The sequence below is a fragment of the Azolla caroliniana genome, unplaced genomic scaffold, assembly GCF_043228905.1.
Source record: "Azolla caroliniana isolate FFs.n. ecotype wild unplaced genomic scaffold, voAzoCaro1.0.p SCAF_5, whole genome shotgun sequence".
In the NCBI taxonomy this organism is placed as follows: Eukaryota; Viridiplantae; Streptophyta; class Polypodiopsida; order Salviniales; family Salviniaceae; genus Azolla; species Azolla caroliniana.
In genome coordinates, this window is record NW_028230440.1 from 280,370 (window position 1) to 305,464 (window position 25,095).

A 25,095-nucleotide genomic window follows, 5' to 3' on the forward strand; every position below is an offset into this window, starting at 1 on the left:
TACTGGAAAACTGCTGATGATATGGCCCTAATTATTTTTATCATTTAGAAAACTTTACATCCACATTTACCAAGAAGGTAATTCATCTGTCACATGAATGCATCATGAAATCATGATTTTTCATCTGGGATTTACCAATTCACACTAACACTCGTTTCTTTTCCTAATATTCTGCCCTCAATAATAAATTGATCTATTAAGAGCATTACCATCCATTTATTCCGTTTGCATTGACAACATCAAAAACGCATTTCCGGGAGTAAAGAATAGGATCCATGTGGTGAATAAAATGAAGTTATGGTGAGCATAAGCTTAGAATTTAGAGCTTTCTCCTTCGAAAACCCTTCTAGTTCAGCATTTTCTAGTGTTTTCTTATACATTTCACATTTTTTTCGTTTTCCTCATGTGTTCTAGAAAGCTTCAGCCATTATCAGAAGAATCAGAGATGTCCATCCTGTGAAGGGATGAGCTCCTTTGCCCTTTCCTTCTGCAGCATTGTCATATTGTTCCCATAGATAACCACTCTCATAGTAGGAATTCACCACATTCCTTCCAGTGTGAAAAGAAACAAGATATGTAAGGCAAGTTTAATAACCTTCACATGTAACTGAAGTAGAAATGTATATATAATATCCGTACTAACCTCATTAAATTTTCTCGAAGTTTTGTATATATCTCTAATGCTTTACCCTTGTATGGTCCAGGTTCTGCCGATATCCATTCAATAATTGAGAAGAATAAAACCGTCATTCAAAAAGTAGTAAGAAGGAATGAGAGATACCTTGAGAATAATGATACAAGGATCGAAGAATTAGATAGTTTATGTTTATCCATACAGCACCCCTCCAGTATGGTGGATCATGCTCAGTATTATGCTTCATGTATAATGAACTGTGCACAATATATTGAAAGATAAACTGAATATATTGACATCCTAATGAGCCACTCCCCTGGATAACCAATACGTCTTGCTACATTAATGTTTTTCTATATTTACCTTGTGGTTGCAAGTGACCGTAAACCAAACCCTGTCCAAAGTAATTTGTCATCCTCTATAAGCCTCAAATGCTTTTCAACTATTGGGGAATCCTATATAACATAATAACCAAATGTTTCTCATTTATGAAGCTAGTTAAGCGTGGATAAAATTAGTGATTTTGATACTCACAGCTGGTAAAATCTTGATGATGAAAGGAAAGAGGCTAACATATCCGAAGTGAGGGACAAATTGGGGCCGGGGCCGTCCCTGGACAGCTCTTACTAGCTCCTGTCTCATGTATCCATCCTTTGAATCCTGCCAAACCTTCCAAGACAAGCTGACCTGCAAGAATGAAGTATATTTTCTTAATAGATGCTAATATTTACATATATTAGATCAAAAAATTGAATAACTGAATATAAGCACCTTTTCTGTATGGTTCCCATAGTCATAATAGCGGCCTGTTGCAGAATTATAATGCAACTTGCATTTCCAACAAAGAAAAAAGAAACTATATCAATCCTGTATGCAAATGATCCTTTACCCTACATACGTTGTGAGAATACCTTATTTAGAAGATCCACATCCCATAAAAGCTTGGTTATTGTTTCATACTCCTGCTCATAAAGAAATTCTCAATTCATTACTCTTTGAGAAATGATTGTAGTTCTATTTGCTGCATAAGCCAGGTGTAGGAGTTTCAAAGCGCCATTAAATGACTAGCAATGAAGTCTACAAAAAAACTAAAAATGAAGTCTTACATTGCCATGTTCATTTAGAATTGAGGAGATGGAGGCCATTGACTTTGCTGCTAAAGACATCCAGCACCTGAGATCCAGATGTCTTTCATCTTGACTGGGGTGAGAAGCGCGGGGATAATCATCCAGACCAGAAGAGAGTGACTGCAATTATTGAATGAATTGCAAATAACATTAACTAGCAAGTTAGTGCAACAGGTCTTTTGGCATAGTATAAATTAAGCTTAGCCGAACAAATTTTGACTCTCACAATGTTTACAGTTTTTCACCTTTGGGTTAAGTTCACGGTTTGTAGCTCCATTTCTTCCATGCCAAAAGTAGCTTCCATGGATCTTACCTAAAGATGGGAAAATATAAATTTTACTGATCATCAGTTACTAACAAAAGCTAAATGACATTCTGTAAAGCCTCAGAAAAGAAAATCAACACAATCTCTTCATATAAATGGGAATTATACTCTACCCAGCTATATATATATATTTTCCTGTTGTTTTAAGTGTGAAAGTGCCAAAAGAACCTGAACTCACCACCCTAAACCCGCAACCCAAAGAATCACCCACTAAGTTCATCATATTCTCTTGAATACATTGCTTAAATTAACAAAGTTGAACGATGGCCATGTCTGTCTGCATTTTCTACAATATCTGATCCTCTGCGTTTTCTGCCAAATCTGATCCTGTGAATTTTCTGCCAAGTCGGATCCTCTGTGTTTTCTGCAATGTCAGACTAATCTGTGTCCTCTTTGCCTAATCTCTACATTCCTGGTTTCTACATTGTTCCCTCTACCCTCCGTATTTCTGATTATACCCTGTACCTGCTGTCCTAAGACACCATGGATTCTAAATGGACAGAAAATGAAGGTATGGATCTCAAAACGCACAAAGAGAATCCAAATCCATGGAAGATCCCAAGAAGATACCACAGAAGCAAAGGACAAGATGGAAGCACCCTGAATACTGTTAGAAGGGCACACAACGTACCCAAAATGCAGGTTCCATTCGACATTCCATTTGATGTTGAAGATGGGAGACATGATCTATGAAAATTATGCAAGAGATTAATCTTATCAGAGAGGATACAGAAAGGGCATTAAAAGAGGAAATGAAAAGGAGATGGGGAAACATAAAACAGAGCTGTATAACTCTCTCAAGATTGAGTTATTAGAAGAGCTACGAAAAGGGGTCAATAAATCAGGTTAGGATTACATGACGCTATTAATACCATAAGGATGACATGTCAAGATTGAGTTAGTAGCTATACAAATCGATTTAGAAAAAGGACAAGAAGAAGTGGAAAAATGCATCTCTACTGTTAAAGCCAATGTAACTAACGAAACACAAAAATGGGCAGAGATGGCCAAAGATGCCACAGCTCAAGCTGATCATGCCTGACAAGATAAAGCAAAAAGGAGCATCAGTGGATAGGATGGAAATGATGAACAATATTAGAAGAAAAGCCAAGAGGAAAGCTCGTGCATTGCATGTACGAGTGGTTGGTTTAGCCCACAAGAAGATGCCAAGAATCTCGGAGCAAAGATTGGAGCATCAGATATTCCAATTTCTTCAGCGTGGTGGGTGGGAAGAGATGGATATGGACAAGAAAATAGGTTTTCTATCTAAAAGAAGGGCACTCAAGGGTTAGAAAATATACTTAGATGATGATCTCACTCCAGCTGAAATGGCACACCACAAAGAAAACATGCCACTAGTGCTCGACACAAGAAATGAATGTATATAGAGATGGTAAGATCATTATTACAGAGAGGAGAACCACATGATGATGTATGCCTATGCGACCCTACGCATGACTATGGAATTGCAATGGATCTCTACCAACAATAGCCGGATATTTTGAAGATACCTTCAAAAACACAAATATTGCTATGCATAGAGAGAACCAATGCATTGTTAGCAAACTAGCTGCTATACAAGGATATACATGGCAGTCAGTGTCGTCCCCAACCTCGGACACCGGGAAGCACTAGAGGTTTGGGAGGAGTGGCTGTGTTATAAAAAAAGAAGCTCCATGATAGCGTGCATGTTGTGCGTAAGGATGTAGATGCACGTTACATGTGGTTATGAATCAAACGAGGGGATCTTAGGGAACTATATATTGCAGTTTTATGGATCTTACGGAACTATGTTTGACACCAATGAGGCTGTTTATGGAGAAGTTATGGCAGAAGAGGTTGGTCTAAAGCAACAAGCTCAAGATATAGGTGCTATAACTGAATATGGCAAACACTTTCTAGTCTTGGGAAGTGCACATGGATTTGTGATATATAATGAATTGTCAAAATGGCCTGGATCGGATGCTTTGACAGGTTGGAGCCCAAAAGGCGGTGCAAGCACAATCAATTACTTGAAATAAGAGAGTTCACTATATCTGGTAGACCATTCATATCTACGCTTTGAGGTGAAGGATGGAAGGGATGTATATGCTAAGGAGAGTGGGCTGGCTAAGAATCAATTTACTCGAGAGACAATTGATGTGCACAGTTGTGGAGTATACAATGGCATGCTAGATTTGGATCCTTTCCCACCCCTAGATGGTTACCCAAGGATTGTCAAAATCATCGCATGAAGCAGCCACAAATGGCTTTCCTCACACAACAACCAATCCCCCCAAACTTGGTAGTCATATAAAATAGTTGGCATGATGAGGAATGTCGTGATACAAGGAGATGCTTGCAATATGAAATAACTCGAAACATTTATACACACAAACAAGCAAGAGCAACTTCCCAACGCCTCATAAGGAAGAAGAAGGGATCATATTTAGCTAAATTTGAAGAACATTTGCAACCTACCACATAAGTCACCTCACCTCAAGTGTGGCATGAATATGCAAAGGTTCTATATGATATCCCGGGGCAACCTCCTCTTCCCCACCCACTTGGCTCACGCACACATGAATCCACCTTTTTCACTCCAAAAAATGTAGGAAATGCCATTGATCGATTATAATTTAGGCAAGGCCCAAGATCACGATAGATTGGTTGGTGAGCACTTTATCTATGCCTGTGACATCTTGCTCCCATTGATTGCACACATCTTTAATAGAGCCATGTGTGAATGTTTCCATACTAGATGGACTCAGCATACCATTGTGCCAATCCTCAAGAGTGGTGACCCCATGATGCCAAACAACTATAGAGGAATCAAGATTGCCATTACTTGGCTTAATTCTATGGCTCAATTCTAGAGTTAGAATTGAATATATGGGCAGAGCGGAATGGCTGCCACTCAGCCGGACAGGCAGGCTTTCGGAAGGGGTTCACAACTTTCAATCACATATTGACCTTCTGAACCCTTATTGAGGAGGGGAGAGCCCACAATAAGGGTTCCTACAGATGCAATGATGACTCTATGCACTCTATGAATCCGTGTTAGGAAACATGCAGTCTTCCAAGTTTTTGTCAGAGGCGGTGGCTAGCACAATCAGAGTGAAGCAAGGATGCCCATTATCGGCCACTCTCTTCAGTCTCTATATAGATGACATATCACATTACAATGGGGGATTCAGAGGTTCGGGAGCATGCCTAACGGGTATAGCTGTACACATATTACTATATGCTAATGATATTGTGCTGATTTCTGACTCTCCAGAGGGACTACAACGACATCTAAGTGCCTTAAAACTATTTTGTACGGACAAAGATTTGTTGATAAACATGGATAAATCTAAGTGATGGTGTTTAGCAATATTCGAGCATGGGGAACAAGATCAGACCCAGAATTCTTCTTGGGGGAAGAAAAGGTGGAATACACATGCTCCTACACATACCTAGGAGTCACATTTATAGGGCCTAGGTTCTCCTTACGGGAGGTTGCTTGTGCCTGACTTTCTCATGGATATGTAGCCTTTGGTGCTCTCGAAAGACAATGTGCACATTTGCAGTGCCAAGAGCCATGAACTAGTTGTGGTTATCTGATATACTGGTCACATCAACTCTTCTCTATGGAATAGAAACGTGAGGACCGAGTCTTAACAAGGAAAATCATTGGAAAGATTTAGAGAGACCTTTTGAGTCAATGATTGCCCGCATGATAAGGACCAAAGCATCAGTGTCCCATGATATAATCCAGGCAGAGATGGGAGCAGCCCCTTGAAAGACCTTAATATATCTTTCTTTATTTCTTTCTTATACTCCCTAGTTCTTTCTCTTCTTCTTCTTTTGTAAGAAACCACACATTCCTGTGCACATATTCATAACTCAACAACAATATCCTTTTCAAGTAGCAGAGTGTTTTCAACACAAGGATCAGCTTCAAAACAATTCATATCCAAATAACTTATTAAAATCTAGCAGGATTCAGACCTGACAGCAGTTTTCTACAGATTTTAATTGTTTAGATGTTTATCTTACTAAAACACATTGCCCTGCATTAGCATGGACCACTACTTTTATCAGCATATTTTTATGTGCATATTGTAATGATGAACAAAATCTAAATACACTTATTATAAATGTTCTAAGAGTCTATCCATGTGATTGCCACTAATCTCGTTCATGCAAGACATACCACATTAAGCAACATGAAAAAGTTAACCCTTTTGTAATCACCTGCCTGACTGGTGTTAAACCAGTTAAACCATGCTTCTAATCTCGGAAAGAGTGACTTCAAGTATATATAGTCAACACTATCTCTCAATGGTATTGAATGTTCCAACCATGCTGACAAATATTCTGAGGGTAGCAAACAATACACACATGATAAGGTAAATAAAACATATTAATAAATACGAAATAATCAGAAAAAAGAGGATAAATTAAAAGCAAAATGCACATGAAACATCTCGGTGTTGAGGAGAAACAAAGTTTTCTATTATAAGATATGAATAATATTATACATAACCCTAATGTGGCCTTCTTACATTTGGATATACCTAAGTAACAAATACATCCGCTAGTACGTTTACATGTGTATAATCAGTCCTTCCTCAGAAATATATCATCAAGCAAGTTTACATGTCAGTCCATCTTCAACACCTTCATCTTCCTATGTCTCTATATGCTCAGCATAGAGTGAACATTCATATAGTACCTTTAAGCATTAAAACCTCCCTCACTGGGCCACAAACTATGGTGCTCACTACTCCACTAGAGGTAGTTAGACGGCAAACGAGAAGGAAAGAAAGAAAATTTAAGGTCTCGAAGAGGGGGCCAGAATGACATAAGAGCCAACAAGAGATTACATCTTGGAGAACTAAAGAAATGAGTAAAAACTGTCTATGGTATAGTAGCTATCACACAACCATTTCGCTGAGGGTATGACAAGTTGAGTGAAATGCATAGAGAGAGATACCTTGGATTACTAGGAATAGAGTTGGTGGGTTTCCATTGTTTGTGTGTTGCAGAATAAATTCATCTGGAACCTTGCTGTTGAAATGAAAAAACAAATTAGATGTATATTTTATTTTACATGGGTATATCATATAGCAAACTTACCTGCGAGCCTCCTTCCCGAGAATTTGCTCACGTGGAATCCATCCATTCACATTTATCAAATCAAGCCAATTGGCAATAATTTCCATGCTTATATTCTTATCCCATCGCCTGTGAAGAAGAGTAAAAAATACACACTACCATTCCATGAAAATTTTGGATGTGCAAAACTCTTGTGGGCTCGAAGAAATTGGCAATGCAATTGGAATCATAACCAGAACTCATATTAGCACATACATACAATATATTTTATCTGCAAATAGACTTTGTATATGTACTGCATCATGACCTTCAAATTGTTGTTTTATGGACGATTGTTTATGAGTCAAACCTTATAACCAGTTGATGAAATCCCTCATCCCAAAGAAAGCCACGTGGAAACATAGAACGGCTTGGAACAGCAGTGTACAGAGATGCAGGCCAATAAAGCCAATACTCCTCAGAATTGCTCGCCTGCAAATGTAGAATCCAGAATCATAAGCAATTGAGCCTCAGTTTTGAGCTATTTTTTGATTAATTTACATTCTCAACTATCTCCATTTTCCATCTGCCTCGTCGACGTTTTCTCGAAGTTTAGAGTATTAGAGATTTCTCAAAATTTTAGTCTATCTATGTTAAGCGTCTTAAGTTCTTGGATATGTGCATTATGTTTAGTGGTATCTATTTTTGTTTGATGTTCTCAAAGACAAGAAAACATTGTCAGATGTAATCTCTTGTTTGGTCCTATTGGTCATATAGGCCACGTTGGCCTCTAGAGGCCTTAATATAGCTTTCTTTCTTTCTTCTATGAGATCAATGGTGAAAGCAATATTATATAGAAATATCTTTGGCTATTTGTGTATATGTGATATCGATATATGATGTTACATAATATTTAATTATATATGAATTGATACTTGTTTGCTCACGTAAGCATGGTAATTGGACCTAGGTCCAGGGTCGAATACATGTTTACTTGAAGAAATGCCAGAAGTAATGACATAGTTAAATTTAATCATTGATAAATTTCCATCTTGATATCAATATCAATGGTGTTTGTTAACACCTCAAAGCAAGTAACCAAAGATAAATGTCTGCTAATCAAGCTTCTTAACACTAAAGCTTAAAATGTAATTATGAGTAACCAGAACTCAGGTTTCGTTCTACTGAAAGTGCCTGTCCTATGAAAAGATCCACAGTATCATCCAATATAGATGGCAGCAGTGATGTCCTGTACGAAGAGCAAATGCTCTAGTTGCTGTCACTCCTCTAAATCATAACTACACTTAGGTCATAATTTTTGCTTGTACATCACAAGAAATGTTCTCATAGTATCTGTGCTGAAAAAAACAGTAAAAGTTCTCTGCAACGTGGGTCAATTGGGGAATACAATTGTCTTTATTAGTTCTTACTAAACTAATACAGAAATGGATGAATCCTTACAGTTAACATCTCCCCATGATATTGATTTGGCCTAAAATATGGGTTAATTGAAGTTGCAAAACATCAATTTTTGGAACTAAACAGCTTTTCTTCCTTAAAGGAACTGCAAAAGCAGTTTCCTCCCAAATAAATTTGTGTCATGCTTATAATGGTAAAGGATACCTTGTTAACCATAATGCTGAAAGTCTGGTATAGACATAGGTGAGCTGAAGTTGTAACCTAAGAATAAGCATGTAAGACAAAGATCCAGTGCAGGACAGAATTTCATCTTGGGAAAGACATTCTCAAGTTGATATACAGGATAAATTTTATTAATTAACAGATAAGGTATTGTATGGTTAAAATAAAAGGACCCTACAACATAATTTCTTATCTTCTATTTCCCAGGATGCGATATATAAAAAGTAATTACAGGGACCATTGCATTACTTGGCCACGCAAGTCTATTTATCTAGGAATCTCAATTTTATGAAATGCAAAACACAGTGATATGTGCAAGACGCTTCAAACATCAACAATTGGCACTTTTGTTAGTGGCTCTGTCTCTGATAACTGGTATAGATTAAATCTTGCTATATAAAATGTTTGCAATCTTTACTTGAAAGTCCGAAGGAACTGCAATGCGTGATCGACCAAAAAAATAACCAATCCCACCAAATAAATTGCTTAGTGCAGCTTTTCCAACCTCAATATACCTGTCATCAAGAGCCTACACACATTTGATTTAATACCAAAGACACAACATGATCTGTAACATAGCATGTTTTCAGGACCATACTATGCCATCTTTGTTTTACCTTGTCTCTAAGTCCAAAGGTTCTTTCAAATCGTCGATTGAAAGAAACCTCTTTTTCTTCTATTTCATGACTAAGTTCAATTCCTACAAATGCAATCTAAAAAACATTAGAAATAAATTCCTGGATCTTAACATAAATATTATGAAAGCTCATGCAAACAGCTAAGTATTTTCATCATGTTGAAGATATTTCAGCAAGTATAGACATTGTAGATTGCTAGAGGTCCTAACCTGTTTCTGGTCTCCATTGAAATAGATAGGCATCCATGAAAATTTGAAAGTTGTTTTAAGTTTCACATGCCTAGCTAAAATGCAAGCATAGAAACATCATATTAAAGTAGTGTACCTGAAAGTTTTACCACTCGTGCTTGGATTTCACTAATATTTACACTGACAGTAGATACATATACAAAGTCTATAGTAAATGGTACCCTGCCGTTGAACTGAACAAAAGAACTGAATAAGTATGAAATTACAAGTAACCAAACACAATTGACTTTTATTACTACACTTCCTCATTAGGTAAATATAAAGAAGACAGATCCAGACCTGAAAAACTGCAACATTAGGCGATATTTGAGCAGCATCAGGAAGTTGTGGGTTCCCAGTTCTTCTCGCCTGTTGTAGAAATATACAGTCTAAATGTAAAAAGTCCATGATTATTCAGTAAACAAACAAAACAAATGCTTGATGTATCAAGCATAAAATGATTGGCAGAATCACGTTACTAGAGGTGAACATGTTAAACATATTATTTACCTGATGCTGCAGAGTTTGAGAAACTAATTCAGTCATGTTATGCATATGTAATGTTGAATAACCAGCAAAATGTATCTCTTCATCACTCTGTAAAATCATCACATGCCTTAAATTTCATTATAAAATGTTCAAGAGGATACCTAAAAAACATAAAATTGGTATAGTGATAGAAATTTAAAAAAATTTAAGGCATCAAATTTTCCACCCAGTTTTGTTAAGATATCATAAAAATTTAATCATTATTAAATTAATCATGTAACCTCTCAATCAAGCCATCTAGACCCTAATAGACACAGAGTGTAAATCATAATTAAAATTATGTAGAGGAAACAGTTTTGGAGTCAATTCCTAATTTATGATATAGATACTTTACTTCATACAATAATACCAGTTACAATAACATTGGAGGCAAATAGAATCTCACGAATTACTTCTCCATTTTTACAACGGCCTTCCATAAAAATGTCATGGGAAACTTGCTTTGCAAAATACACATGAAGAATAAACAATCTCACCACCCCTAATGCATAAAGAGCCCAATTGCCCACGCTCTTTTTCTTTCCTGCAACAAGGCTGCGCTGAGCTCCAAATGTCCAGTCTTTCGGCCAGAGATTTAATGGATTATCAGCTTCATCAGCCATATAGAACAGCAATGGTATTACTCTTTCAGGAGCATGTTGGTTGCTGTAACACAAGATAAATACAGATTACAATGCAATTCTGTAAAAGAAAAAAATAAACCAATCTCCAAGTGTATAGCATCAAAAGTCAACGAGTTTTGACTTAATGGAGGGGTAGGATGCAGCACATTCTTTTCATAAGGACTGTGATGGTGCATTGGATCAGCTTAAGCCTGAACATTTGTCAAATGCTGCACAGAATAATCTGAATAAGAAAGTGGTTGCATACATTAAAATTCTTGTATCATATGAAATTTGGACCTTAAATGTCTAACAAAGTTTATGATGTATGGAAAACGTTCAAAGGCCAAATATCAGAATACTATTCCAGTGGATCAAAGTGCTATTGATGAGGGAATTGAGGACAAAGCAATTGGAAGAATCAAAAAGTGGAACAGAACATATTGCTTCCTTCTTTAGCATCCTTTCACAATTGCAAGATTCTGTTCTACATGCCTTTGATGCCATATTTCTGTTGAAGACATTTCTTGATTCTTGGGAGTCATTGATTGTCTCACTTCAAAATAATCTTAATCTCACTTTTGATGGTACTAAGAGGTTCTATTTTTAATAACAGGATCAGAGGCGGGTTAGTGGAGAATGTGGTCGATCAGCCATGAAGATTTGACAGAAAGAAATATATATCAACATCTTTTAAGAGGCCAAAATAGCTGAGATTACACAGAATAGGAACGAACGCAAAGGTAAACAATGTGATGTGAACATGCTATCAATGTGGTATAAAGGTGACAAGAAAGCAGGTTGTAGGTATTTTAAGAGGGGGCAAGGTAAGATGCACATCACAATGCTATGGCGAAAGAAAGAGTAACCGTTACCTCCAATATAGTCATTGAGGATTGGTTGGATGATGACAATATACTATGCACAAGACAAGAGGATCGGTAGATATGACGTGATTGATGCATTGCTCAGTGTGAATGATGGTTTCTCACAAACATGGATAGTAGATTCTGATGCACTGTTTCATGTTACTCTTCCGAAAGAGTGTTTTACACTTTTTGTGCTGGCACATATGATACAGTTTTCTCTTGATAATAACCATGCATGTTCCATTGATGGAACTATTCACTTCGCCTTCCCTGATGCCCAAAAACTTGTATTGCATGATGTTAGATATGAACCTGGTATAAAAAAAAGTTTGCTTTCTGTGGGTCAACTTGATCTGCATGGTTATTGTAGTGCTTCTAGTGGTGGTTAATGGAATTTGACCAAAGCTACATTGTTGATTGTGAAAGATGTAAAAAAAGGGCATGTATTGTTTACATGGAAAAGCCTTGCCTGCCAGGTGTTTCCTATTGCTGAGATGATTCTCACTTCAATCTTTGGCATGAAAGGCTTGAACATATATATGCACAAAAAAGGGCACAGAATGAGATATTTGGAAGGGACTAGGCCTAAATGCTTATGGAAAAGGTTCTTTAGAATTGTAGGATTATTGTGATTTAGACATGGTATGCCGGATGACATTGATACTCATAAATCCATTAATGACAGGTGATGCTATTTCATGGTGCTCTAGACATCAAAGGATCGCAGCACTATCCACTATGAGGCTGAATATATTTCAGTTCCTGAGGCTTCAAAAGAACCTATATGTTTAGCACACATGTAATGAGCTTGGATTGCATACGCAAGTGCCTGTAATACGATATGATAGCCAAAGTTCCATATGTTTGGATAAGAATGCCATGTTTCATGCCACAGAAACCATAGTGGTGCAAGATATCATTCCATTCAACAAGTACTTAATAATGACCTAGTATCATTAACCAAAATTAGTACCCATGAGAACCCTGAAGATGTATTCAGTACAGGCCTATCAAAGGCACAACATGAGCATTTTATTCAAATGGTAGGAGTCACTTCGATCAAAAGAGGTTCCATAGTCCTTTAAGTGGGAGGTTGGCACCAACAAGTGTAAACCAGAACGCCGTGCACCAATGTTACTATAATCCTTAACTGTGTGGATGATGCATACAATCAGTCATATCTTTTGAATCGCCAAATGATGTTATTTGTTCTACTTTTCAGTAACACGGGCCTGGAAAGGAAACAGAAAAAGGACCAAACCCCAACACATCATAGATTCTAGAAGTCACCAAATGCCACTATGATGAAAATATATAGCCCAGATTAATGTAAAAATACAGCTTGTTCCATAATACATTTTATTCACATGCATCCAACAGCTTATCTGAAACTGGAAACCAGTCAATCTGACTAGCAATGGGCACGGTTCGGGTTCGGTTCGGTTCTCCAAACCATTAAACCATTAAAAAAAATTGGAACCAATAAACCGTTAAACCATGTCTTAACAGTTCGGTTCGGTTTGAGCCGAAACCGTGCCCATGGCTAAATCTGACATGGTATGAAACTTAAATTTTATTTAATGAACAGCATACATGCTTGTTATTGTTTTGGTTGAAAGCATACATTATATATTGGCCTAGAAGCTCCATCAGGAAATGAAATTTATTTCATGCAGAGATATAAGGATTTGTTATGGGACCAGGTACAAACCTGATGTCCTCAACAGAAATACGAACTGCCCAATCACCACCATATCCACTAGATGGAAACGCTTTCTTCACAAATGTAGTTTTCAGCAGTACACTTTTATCAAGAATTTCCTGCAGCATTAAAAAATATCCTCAATACAGAAATGTGGGTTTTATTGATCTATGGTTGCTAAATCAAAGAAAATGAATCAAGTCAAGTGGACTGGGCTAGGGTGTGCTCTCTCTAAATTCTAAATATACTAGACTAAGATGTTTTACCATAGGTCACATTTGACAGGCAACTCTCTCTCTCTCTCTCTCTCTCTCTCTCTCTCTCTCTCTCTCTCTCTCTCTCTCTCTCTCTCTCACACACACACACACACACACTATAGTGTCTTTTATCAAATCAGAGGGAGATACCATTGCCTCTTTAAACAAGGCTTTGGCCCACGCAAGGTAATGCAATGTGAGGACCAACAGTGCCTAGGACTTTTCTTGCTAGAGCTCAAGCAACATCAGGAAAAGTTGTTGAAGAATACAGCCACACAAGCTCATCCACAAAGAACAATCACAACTTTCTTTAGCCCCATCACTCCTACTAATGCTACAAGTCAATCACGGGATACACAAATGGGATCCCGACCAAGACATAACAAAGGGGTTACATTTGATCGAGCAATAGCAATTTGCCGTACACGTAGGCCCTGACCCCATGGACCACGACCTCAACACCCTTGTTATCGACAGATAAAAGCCATTATCTCCCGCCACCGCCGGTGCTTCCCTCACTTCAGAGACATTTCCATTCTGGAGCGACCTATGCTAGAGATCTTTCGGAGACAAAAGATACAATATATCTAACTTGAGAATCTGGCATGTGCCGAAAACCTTCTTCTTTTTTGTTGTTGTTCTCAAAGACGAGACAACACTTAAGATGTAATCTCTTGTTTGGTCTTATAGACCATTTTGGCCTCTTAAAAGACGTTAATATTTCTTTCTTTCTTTCTTTCTTTCTCTCTTTGGTTGTGTCTGCACTCTCTCTCTCTCTCTCTCTCTCCCTTTGATTTGTTCTCAAAGACGAGAAAACATTTAAGATGTAATCTCTTATTCGGTCTTATAGGCCATTTTGGCCTCTTAAAAGACGTTAATATATCTTTCTTTCTTTCTTTCTCTCTGCGTTTAGGGTTTATGCTCTGCGTTTAGGGTTTTGGCTCTGCGTTTAGGGTTTTGGCTCTGTCTGTCTTTTCTGAAATGTCTGTCCTCTGTGTTTTCTGCAATGCCTGATCCTGTGCATTCTCTTCCAAATCTGATTTCCTGTATCTTCATCTGTTCCTGTATTCTTTCTGCCCAGTAGTAATTTCTATTCTTTCTGCCCTCAACATCTGACACCATGGAGTCCGAAGGGACAGACACTGAAAAGATGGATCTTAACACGCATGACGAGGGTCCAGATCTATTGAAGACCACAAGAAGATATCATAGACGAAAAGGACGGAACCTGAATAGCGTCAAAAGGGCGCATAAGGAACCTAGAACGCAGGCCCCATCCGACATTCCATTCGATGTCGAAAATGGGAAACATGATCTTTTACGCCATTTGATTGCGCAAGAGATCAACCTTATTAGAGAAGATATCGAAATAGCACTAAAAGAAGAAATGAAAAAGGAGATAGAGAAACAGAAATTAGAATTGCACGCCTCTATCAAGGCTGAGTTATTAGAAGAGATGCGGAAAGACATAATAAGCCATGTGGAGAAATCACACTTAGAGCTCAAGGATGACATGACACAATACCTTAAGGATGAAATATCCTCAAGTAAGGTTGAGTTAGGAGCTATAAAAGTGGATTTCGAAAAAGGACAAGAAGCAGATGGGAGTCAATATGTCGCCCCCAACCTCGGACACGAGGAAGCACTAGAGGTTCGGGAGGAGTGGCTATGCTATACAAAGAGGAGCTCCATGATAGAGTGCATGTTATACATAAGGATGTGGATGCACGCTACATGTGGATATGCATAAAAAGAGGGGATCTTAGGGAGCTATATATTGCAATTTGCTACTTTCCACCTGCCTATTCAAGGTTTGCACCTCTAGGTGAATCACCATATCTACCATTATACGATGATATCATAAGATTTGCTACTATGGGGGATATAATACTATTAGGAGATTTTAATGCACGAACCAAGGATGAACAAACAACTATATTTAACACCGACGAGGCTGTCTATGGAGAAGTTATGGCGGAAGAGGTTGGTCTAAAGAGAAAAGCTCAAGATATGAGTACTATAACTGAATATGGAAAACACTTTCTAGCCTTGGGAAGCGCGCATGGACTTGTGATATATAATGGCTTGTCACAATGGCCTGGATCAAATGCTTTGACATGTTGGAACCCAAAAGGGGGTGCAAGCACAATCGATTATCTAATGGGATCTCCATCTCTTATACCTGAAATAAAAGTGTTCACTATATCGGGAAGACCTATTGGCTTGGCAGCTGATCATGCATATCTACGCTTTGAGGTAAAGGATGGATGCACAAGGGATGTATATGCTAAGGAGAGGGGGCTGGCTAGGTATCTATTCATTCGCGAGACAATTGATGTCTATAGTTGTGGTGTATACAATGGCATGCTAGATTTGGATCCTTTCGCACCCCTTGAAGAACTTACCCAAGGTTTATCCAAATCATTGCATAAAGCAGCCACAAAAGCCTTCCCTCACACAACGGCTAACCCCCCCAAACTCGGTAGAGTAATACAAAATAGTTTGTATGATGATGAATGTCATGATACAAGGAGATGCTTGCAACGTGATGTAACTCGGGGCATTTATACACACAACCAAGCGAGAGCAACCTTCCAACGCCTCGTAAGGAGGAAGAAGAGATTGTATTTGGCTAAATTTGAAGATCATTTGTATCGCTTGTTTCTAGGACGAGAGAGTAAAAGAGCATGGAAACTGTTTAATGAGAGGCAACCCACCACACAACTAACCTCACCTCAGGTGTGGCACGAATATGCAAAGGTCCTATATGATATCCCGAGGCAACCTCCTCTTCCCCACCCGAATGCCTCACACCCACATGAATCAACCTTCTTTACACCACAAAATGTAAGAAATACCATTGATAGGCTACAACTTGGGAAGGCCCAAGATCATGATGGATTGGTGGGTGAACACTTTATCTATGCCCGTGAAACCTTGCTCCCATTGCTAGCACACATCTTTAATAGAGCCATGTGCGAAGGTTTTCCTACTAGATGGACTCAGCATACCATTGTGCCAATCCTCAAGAGTGGAGACCCCATGATGCCAACCAACTATAGGACAATCATGATTGGCCATTACTTGGCCAAACTATATGGCTCGATTCTGGAATCAGAATTGAGTATATGGGCAGAGCAAAATGGCTGCCGCTCGATTGGACAGGCAGGCTTTCGGAAGGGTTTCACAACTTTGGATCAAATATTCACCCTCCGGGCCCTTATTGAGGAGGGCAGAGCCCACAATAAGAGGATTTATTGCTGCTTTGTGGATTTTCGAAAACCCTTTGACACTGTGCCACGTGCTCGGCTTATGCAGCAGCTAGAGGCCATTGGTGTTCCTATAGATATGCAATGGGGAATCTATGCACTCTATGAATCTGTTTCAAGAAAAGTTCGGTCTCCTAAGGGCTTGTCAGAGGCGGTGGCTAGCACAATTGGTCTCTATCCCCCACACTCTTTGGTCTCTATATAGATGAGGTATCACAGTACATAGAGAGATTTGGTGGTTCCGGAGCACACCTAGCAGGTATAGCTATACAGATATTACTATATGTTGATGATATTGTGCTGATTTCTAACTCTCCGGAGGGACTACAAAGACATCTAAATGCCTTAAAACTATTTTGTACGGACAAAGGTTTGTCAATCAACATGAATAAAACTAAAGTGATGGTGTTTAACACCACCCAAGCATGGGTAACAAGATCAGAACCAGAATTCTTCTTGGGAGAGGAAAAGGTGGAATACACACGCTCCTACACATACCTAGGAGTAACATTTACAGGACCTAGGTTCTCCTTACAAGAGGCCGCTTGTGCCCGACTTTCTCGTGGATATGCAGCCCTTGGTGCTCTCGAAAGACAATGTGCACATTTGCAGTTCCAAGAGCCACGGACTAAGCTATGGTTATTTGATACACTTGTCACACCAACTCTTCTCTATGGAGTGGAGACATGGGGACTGAGTCTTAACAAGGCAAATCATTGGAAAGATTTAGAGAGACCTTTAGTGTCAATGATTGCTCGCATGATAAGGAGCAAAGCATCGGTGCCCCACGATATTATCCGGGCAAAGATGGGAGCAGCACCTATAATAACCGAGGCATTGTTCCGATCAGTGACATTTATCCAACGTCTTTGGGAGCTCCCTAAACGAAGGTACCCAAGGTTGGCACTTATGTCATCAAGACAACTGGCTGAAAATGGAGACACTCATTGTTGGTATGCTGAAATGCAGCAATGGTTCGAGTCACATGGCATGAGTATAAATGCACTACCCCCGTTCCAATATAGCTTGGATTGTCCCCATCTCAATATGACCAAAGTGGAAAAGAATAGAGTGATCCGAACTGATATTATTAACTTAGAAAACAAGATAACATGGATCAGCCCCAAAATACCACTTGGTACAAAGATGGCCCACTATAAGACACACTTCTTACATACGTCGGAGGATGGATTTGTCATAAGGCCACCTTATATGGACATACATCTATCCTATGCGCTGCGTAGTGTGATAGGGCAGCTGCGAACTTCATCACATCAGCTACAGATTGAGGTGGGCAGATATACACGACTACCTCTAGAAGAGAGAATTTGCCAATTGTGTCATCAAGGAGTGGAATCCGAAGAACACTATGTTTGTCATTGTAGTGTCTTTTATGAAATCAGAGGGAGATACCATTGCCTCTTTAAACAAGGCTTTGGCCCACTACGCAAGGTAATGGAATATGAGGACCAAAGATGCCTAGGACTTTTCTTGCTCGAGCTCAAGAGACATCGGGAAAAGTTGTTGAAGAATACAGCCACACAAGCTCATCCACAAAGAACAATCACAACTTTCTTTAGCTCCATCACTCCTAATGCTAGAAGTCAACCCCAGGATACAGAAATGGGATCTAGACCAGGATATAACAAAGGGGTTACGATTGATCGGGCAATGGCAATTTGCCGTGCACGTAGGCCCCGGGACTTTTCTTGCTCGAGCTCAAGAGACATCGGGAAAAGTTGTTGAAGAATACAGCCACACAAGCTCATCCACAAAGAACAATCACAACTTTCTTTAGCTCCATCACTCCTAATGCTAGAAGTCAACCCCAGGATACAGAAATGGGATCCAGACCAGGATATAACAAAGGGGTTATGATTGATCGGGCAATGGCAATTTGCCGTGCACGTAGGCCCCGGCCCCATGGACCACGACCTCGACACCCTTGTCATCGACAAATAAAAGCCATTATCTCCCGCCATCGTAGGTGCTTCCCTCGCTTTGGAGACATTTCCATTCTGGATCGACCTATGATAGAGATCTTTTGGAGACAAAAACTACAATATACCTAACTTGAGAATCTCGCATGTGCCAAAAACCAGATTCTCTCGTCTCTTTTCTTTTCATCTTATTTACTTTTATATTTACTGTGTAATATTTACTTTATTTTGATTTGTTCTCAAAGACGAGAAAACATTTAAGATGTAATCTCTTATTCGGTCTTATAGGCCATTTTGGCCTCTTAAAAGACGTTAATATATCTTTCTTTCTTCTTTCTACTAATGTTACAAGTCAATCAAGGGATACACAAATGGGCTCCCGACTAGGACATAACAAAGGGGTTACGATAGATTTGGCAAAATAAGGTTTTATTATACGACCAAAATATCTAGCTACATTCTGATGAGAATTGACTAGCCACAACCGGTTTCACGTATGCATTCGGGTGCACAGAAACGAGTAAGGCAATGCACAGACAAAAACGAGTGACACAAGATATTTAATGTGGAAACCCGAACTGGGAAAATACCACGTGGAGTTCAAAAACTCCAAAACAAACCATTAAGATAGAGGAGAAGTACAATGAGAAACTCAGAGGCAACGACCTCAAGTTCTCCTTCGTCTGACAGACGGCTACAAAGTTACACTCTCACTCTCACTCACAGTTACAGAGGCAACTCCGTTGTTCTAACTATGTCACAATAATAATACATCACCCAATTCATAAGGTTTGCCCTAGTTGTATTTATACCAATACAACTTTCTGGCCTATTTACAGATATAGCCTATAAGGGGCACATTTAGACTATTTACAATTATAGTCTCCCGATTTCGGTTTCGGTTTTCGATCTCGGCCTCGGCCGAATTCCACCCAATTCAGCTTGTACTCTTCTTCCCATCTGGAGGGACCTGTTTTCCCAACACATTCTTACCAAATGCACTAAGGGTTGCCATTGGACAACTTAAGAGTATCATCCCACCAACTTGAGATTGAGAATGGTGGTGCAAATGAAGTCCCCATAGAGAAAGAATTTCTTCATATTCTTCATGCGTGATATTCTCAATATTTGAGAATACAAAATGGCCCCAAGAATATTATAGAACCATTCGTTTTGCAAAATAAATATACAAAATATTTATTTATTTATTTAATTTAAATAAATTTAATTCACTAAAAAGAGAACAATCATTCATTAATAGATTATAAAAATATGATTAGTATTAACTCTCCTTTATAGTGTCAAATAAAAAAAGGGGGTGAACCTTTATTTTAATTAATTAATTTTTTTAAAAATCGAATATTTTTATATTTATTATAGAAATATGATTAGTGTGAAGTCCAATTTTTAATGTCAAGATAAAAATAAAATATCCATAAATTTTGAGAGAATAAAAAGTGAGGAATTAATGACCCTTTATTTTATTTTATTTATTTATTAAAAATAAAACAAATACTTTTACATTTATTATAAAAATTTATTAGTGTCAAAGGGGGATCAACGAATACTTGACCATGCATTCGTATGCGTATTCGTTCGCATTCGAATGGGAAACCCCACGAATGCAAATATGTCAATCTATGGATGAGCCTTTTCTAATGTTGACCATATCTTCACACTTAAAATCTTTGACACATTTTCTCTTCCTCAAGAGTAGTGTTTAAAATATTTTCTTCTTTTATCTCTTCTTAAATGTTTCATTTCACTACATCTACCCATCCTGTTTTAGCTAGTTCCATGTCATTCTTAACTTGTTTAACTTTTATTATCTCTTCCTTAATTTCTTCTAAAGAGGATATTTCGTCATCTTCTCTGCATACCTCAAAGTTATTGATTTGTTTTGTAAGGTCGATGTTTTCTACATTTTAGTTTTTCCATCTCTACTTCAAGTAAGTCTTTTTCTTCCTAACTTTTTTCTTTTATGTTTCCACTATTTTCACCCATTTTTTCATGCTGTTCTCAATTATCATTAAAGATTAAAAACATCTAAAAAAAATTCCTTATTAATTACTTTATCATGTATCTCGTTAGGTTCTTTGAGTCGTTTAGAAGTCATTTTAATGTACAAGAAACAGTAATTACAAAATAGGGAGAAAGGAGAGAAAACTTCGCGAAGCTTCTGTGGATGACCCATTCACTTTGGTGAGCTCTCAAGCATTTTGTTGGTTACAGCTGAGTGCAAATGGGGAAGAAAGAGAACACAAAGTATGGCAGCAGCAGCCGAGAGAGAAATAGCGATGGGGGAGCGCAACTGAGCAGGAGAATGCAAAGTGGGATAATGGAGAGAGAGAGAGAGCACCCTAGCCCAACCCACTTTACTTGTTTCCTTTTCTTTGATTTAACAACCATACATGAATAAAAACCACATTTGACATAATGCGGATTGTATTGATGCAGGAAATTAAGAATAGCCCACAATAAAAAAAATATCAAGAATTCCCTTAAGGTCAATTAATCAAATAGCCATACATCAATAAAACCCACATTTTGACATAATGTGGCCATACCTTTTACATAACATTTATTTATATAAATATAATTACATCTTCAAAGCCCCATTAAGCTCTATGCATATGTTTCACTCACCTACAACATGTCACAACACTCATGAAAATTGAAGCACGACTAGAAAATTGCCATTAGTGCTAACCTGATACCCATAAGCCCTGCCATCATGCCTCAACCATCCATACTGTCTCAGATTATCTGAGGCTTCGCATGTATGATGAACTTTAGGCAAGCCATTGTTGTCTGTACTAACCCACATCAGCCCTGCAAGCAGTGATTTTGGAATCCTGTAATCAATTCAACAACCAATCAAAAGCATGGAAAGACTTTAATTTTTATTATGTAGTATTGTACGCAATGAAGGATATCTCAGAATGCTAAATACCTTGAACGTATTCCTAGATACAGATTTGGCCTATATGTTCCCCAAAATAAATCCTCTTGATGTTCTCCTTTAAACTGTGCAGATATCAACAACAATATTTATAAATCTATAAATATCTGTATCTAATATATGCAAGCAAGGTTCAAATTTTATTTCACAAAAACAAACTGGTATTTCTAAGACATATTTGGTTAAGAAAGTACACAATGAAATGAGGATAATGTATGTCATTTCATTGAAGCATGTCCATATATGATGTGCAATCTAATAAAAAGCAACATGTGCACAATCCTCATCGTTATCAATGTCTAGCTTGGGTGAGGAATCTCATATTGCCTTTATACATCAGATATAAAGCCTCCTTCAGGAGTTCCCATTATCTTCATGGGATTGAGGTGTTATTTAAACAGGTGACCAGTCACTATGCTCCATTTCTAATCTTATTACATGTATTCCAACACATAGCTTCTGTAATTGGTTGCTTACCTCCTCTGCCCCCATTGATAGAGCATAAACCCACAATTGCTCCACTATCTCAACTGACGCCTCTTTGATAAAGATCTATACATCTATTTTTCCAGTTTGACAAATGACTTTCTTTTTAGATCAATCAGCAATAGATGCTTGCATTGGAATCTAGCCACAATGAAAGAAATCATTGTCAAGCCGCAAAATTACTCCACTTAATCCTGTAAAACACTAGAGATGCACCTCTGCCAGCACAATTCATAGTCATGACATGGGTTTTCTTGCCAAGTATCCCGAACCATGTGGATTGTATCTCTACTATGCACATTGAATTTACTCAAATGAACCATTACATTGTGCAGTCATGGCAACAACTCATACAATGTTTACATTCAACCTCTATCCACACACTCCTGAATCTTTTCCATGGGTTTCCAAGGAAAAAAATGTCTATATAGACCAAACTCTTATCAAAGCAATCAGTTCCACGATTTGTCAATTACTTATGATGATACAATACCTTAGACATCACTTCAAAAAACCTGTTGGGCCCATACAAATATCCTTAACACATTCATCCTCACAAAAGACATGAACCCATTGCTGAATCTAGAAAATTAATGGCATCTTAGATGTGATGATAAAAAGCATGGGTTTTTCAAATAGCATCATGAATGATTAGCATGTAGGCACCTCAACATCAATAACATCCTTTGAATTCTTCTTAACACAATATTCAAACATCATACCGACAAAAGTCATTATCTGATCCCATTCCATAATCTTCCTCACACCAACGTCATCTTACTCAATTATGTGATAGCCTAATGAAGCTAAATATTCAGATATATTATACTTACTTTGCTCCATGTTTTTCTCGTATCCATGCATGCATTTGAGTTTCTAATGATTTCAAACATTACAGATACTTTGCATAAAAATAATAATGCTCCCTTTAAATAGAGAACCGCATTTTTCCTTGCGTTCACGCATAGGTTCGTGTTTGTCCATGTCCAATATGCAAGATATCCATACACTTATGAAAAAGTATACTCTTTTTAAGGAAAGTGTCATATTTTTCTTCATCTCCAATCAAGTTTTGCAAAATATATATTTCTGCACCTATTCGCGTTTTCCAAGAGTTCAAACATTATATATCTTGCCGGAAGAGATATACACTTTCTTGCAGGGAAGAGTTGCAATTTTCCTGAATTCTATGGCTAGATTCGAGCGAAAAAATACATGAAAATATATGTATACAAGTATGCTTTCTTTCAGAAATGAAAAGAAGAGAGAAGAGAAGCAGACACCTACCTGTGGAAGATCTGAGACTTTAGGGCCTGGAAATGGTGTTATATGTGAAGGAATATCTGATGAAGATTTCCATGGCCAAATCGAGTAGATAAGAAGAGATGATAACACGATCAGGAGGAGAGAAATGAAGAGGAATCTTGACTCGAGAAATCTGTTATATTTCTTGTCTTTAAGAGAAGACCTTGTTGGTATTCTCTTTGAAGCTTTCTTCTGAGAAGTAGGTACAGAAGCTTTGGATGGCCTTCGCTCTTGCAATGAAGCCATGGCTCCTGCTGCTGCTGTATCTCTCTCACTCATGTGACATAGTTAAAACCAAAGAGTTTTTAGAACAAATTTCACGTGTCTAAACCAAAATCCTCATTGCACTTAATTTCGCTCTAAAACACTAAGCTCTCTCCGGGAAAGAAGACTTGGACACAACTTAATTACACTCTAGTATAACAATTGGCAACGGTTCGGTTCGGTACGAGAGTGTCCAAGCCGAACCGGTTTGGAACCGAACCGTTTGGTAAACTTTTAAACCATTAAACCGCTAAGACCCCGGTTTCGTGGTTCGGTTTCAGACTTCAGTTTTGAACTTACGTCAAATTTTAAATTTTTTTATTTTTTCAAAATTTTAAAGATTTTTCCTAAAATGTGAGGCTTAAAAATAAAAAAGGTTGTTTAAAATATTTTAATTAATTTTTAATTTAATAATAATAATAAAACCATCAAACCGTTTAAACCACAATTTTTAACCATTAAAACTGAACCGAACCGAACCGTTTAAACCATTAGCCCCGGTTTCACGGTTTGGTTTGGTTTGGTTTGGTTTGGAACCGAACTGTTGTCGATTGTCACTATACTAGCTCTCGCATAACCACTTCCAATTCATAGGGCTCATATCGACACGAAGAAACAAACAGAACTCCTCGACTCTTAAGATTTCTTGGAGCTTATCCCATTGCCTCTCTTTTGGCTCCTCACAACCCGTTTGTACTAACACACTTTAGAGAAAACTCCAATGTCATCATAGTCTAGAGGGATGAGGATGGTGCTTCACATTTTCACACGTCGTGGGGATTGTAGAACATAGTAACTAACATAATTTATTGCCAATTATGAAACCTCTTATTTGGTTTCATACGCCATTTTGGCCTCTTAAAGAGGACGTTAATATTATTTTTTTTCTAAGTGTTGGGTACATAATAAGTGGTAAACCATCTTTGGACTTGTTGTATGTTCATTGAGTTTCTCAATACGATCTTCATGTCTCCACGATAGGAAGTAAGATCCTTTGAAAAGTGGCATACGAGCATTAGCCTCAGACTTGTATAGGTGCAAAAACCCACATTGCATTACAAAAAGTTTTTGACATTCGTGTTAGGGGAAAGGTGTTGTCTTTATTTGTTTACAAACACTGTACATTGATTCAACATTTATTTTTACCACCTTGGAATCTCACATTGATACACGAGTGACTAGTTGACCTCTGCCAAATGGAAAATATAATAAGCACACTTGCAACAACAATAGCCGA

At 37.9% G+C, this 25,095-nt stretch overlaps 2 protein-coding genes across 3 annotated transcripts; one reads left to right on the forward strand and one right to left on the reverse strand.

Moving 5' to 3' along the window:
* Window positions 1-23,917, reverse strand: LOC147863430 (alpha-glucosidase 2-like). 2 transcript variants are annotated; one of them, XM_087319204.1, is made up of 23 exons: window positions 23,577-23,911; window positions 21,795-21,868; window positions 21,552-21,696; window positions 13,385-13,494; window positions 10,679-10,847; window positions 10,164-10,250; window positions 9,954-10,022; window positions 9,751-9,847; window positions 9,406-9,488; window positions 9,207-9,317; window positions 7,518-7,639; window positions 7,190-7,297; window positions 7,047-7,120; window positions 6,305-6,427; window positions 2,007-2,074; window positions 1,741-1,881; window positions 1,546-1,596; window positions 1,406-1,462; window positions 1,169-1,321; window positions 998-1,089; window positions 782-891; window positions 644-707; window positions 1-549 (listed from the first exon to the last, which is right to left on the reverse strand). In XM_087319204.1, the coding sequence occupies exons 1-23, from the start codon at window positions 23,871-23,873 to the stop codon at window positions 411-413; spliced, it is 2,544 nt and encodes an 847-aa protein (XP_087175330.1). In that variant the 5' UTR covers window positions 23,874-23,911; the 3' UTR covers window positions 1-410. The 2 variants fall into 2 exon arrangements, 1 of the variants encoding a protein (XP_087175330.1); XR_015529751.1 differs by lacking the exons at window positions 1-549; window positions 644-707 and having other exon boundaries at window positions 998-1,076; window positions 23,577-23,917.
* On the forward strand, window positions 15,362-17,106 carry LOC147863431 (uncharacterized). The gene has a single exon (XM_087320091.1). It carries the CDS (start codon window positions 15,367-15,369, stop codon window positions 17,104-17,106), a length of 1,740 nt encoding a protein of 579 aa, XP_087176217.1. The 5' UTR covers window positions 15,362-15,366.
* Window positions 23,918-25,095: the final 1,178 nt, after the last annotated feature.

What these genes read in the sequence shown, in the direction of transcription:
- LOC147863431 (XM_087320091.1), top strand. Translation starts at nt 15,367, where the DNA reads ATGTGGATATGCATAAAAAGAGGGGATCTTAGGGAGCTATATATTGCA.
- LOC147863430 (XM_087319204.1), bottom strand. Translation starts at nt 23,873, where the DNA reads ATGAGTGAGAGAGATACAGCAGCAGCAGGAGCCATGGCTTCATTGCAA. An exon ending in CAGTTCCTTCGGACTTTCAA is followed by an intron (nt 7,640 to 9,206) that starts GTAAAGATTGCA and finishes CTACATTTGCAG; the next exon opens with GCGAGCAATTCTGAGGAGTA. An exon ending in TCTATTCCTAGTAATCCAAG is followed by an intron (nt 6,428 to 7,046) that starts GTATCTCTCTCT and finishes TGCTACCCTCAG; the next exon opens with AATATTTGTCAGCATGGTTG.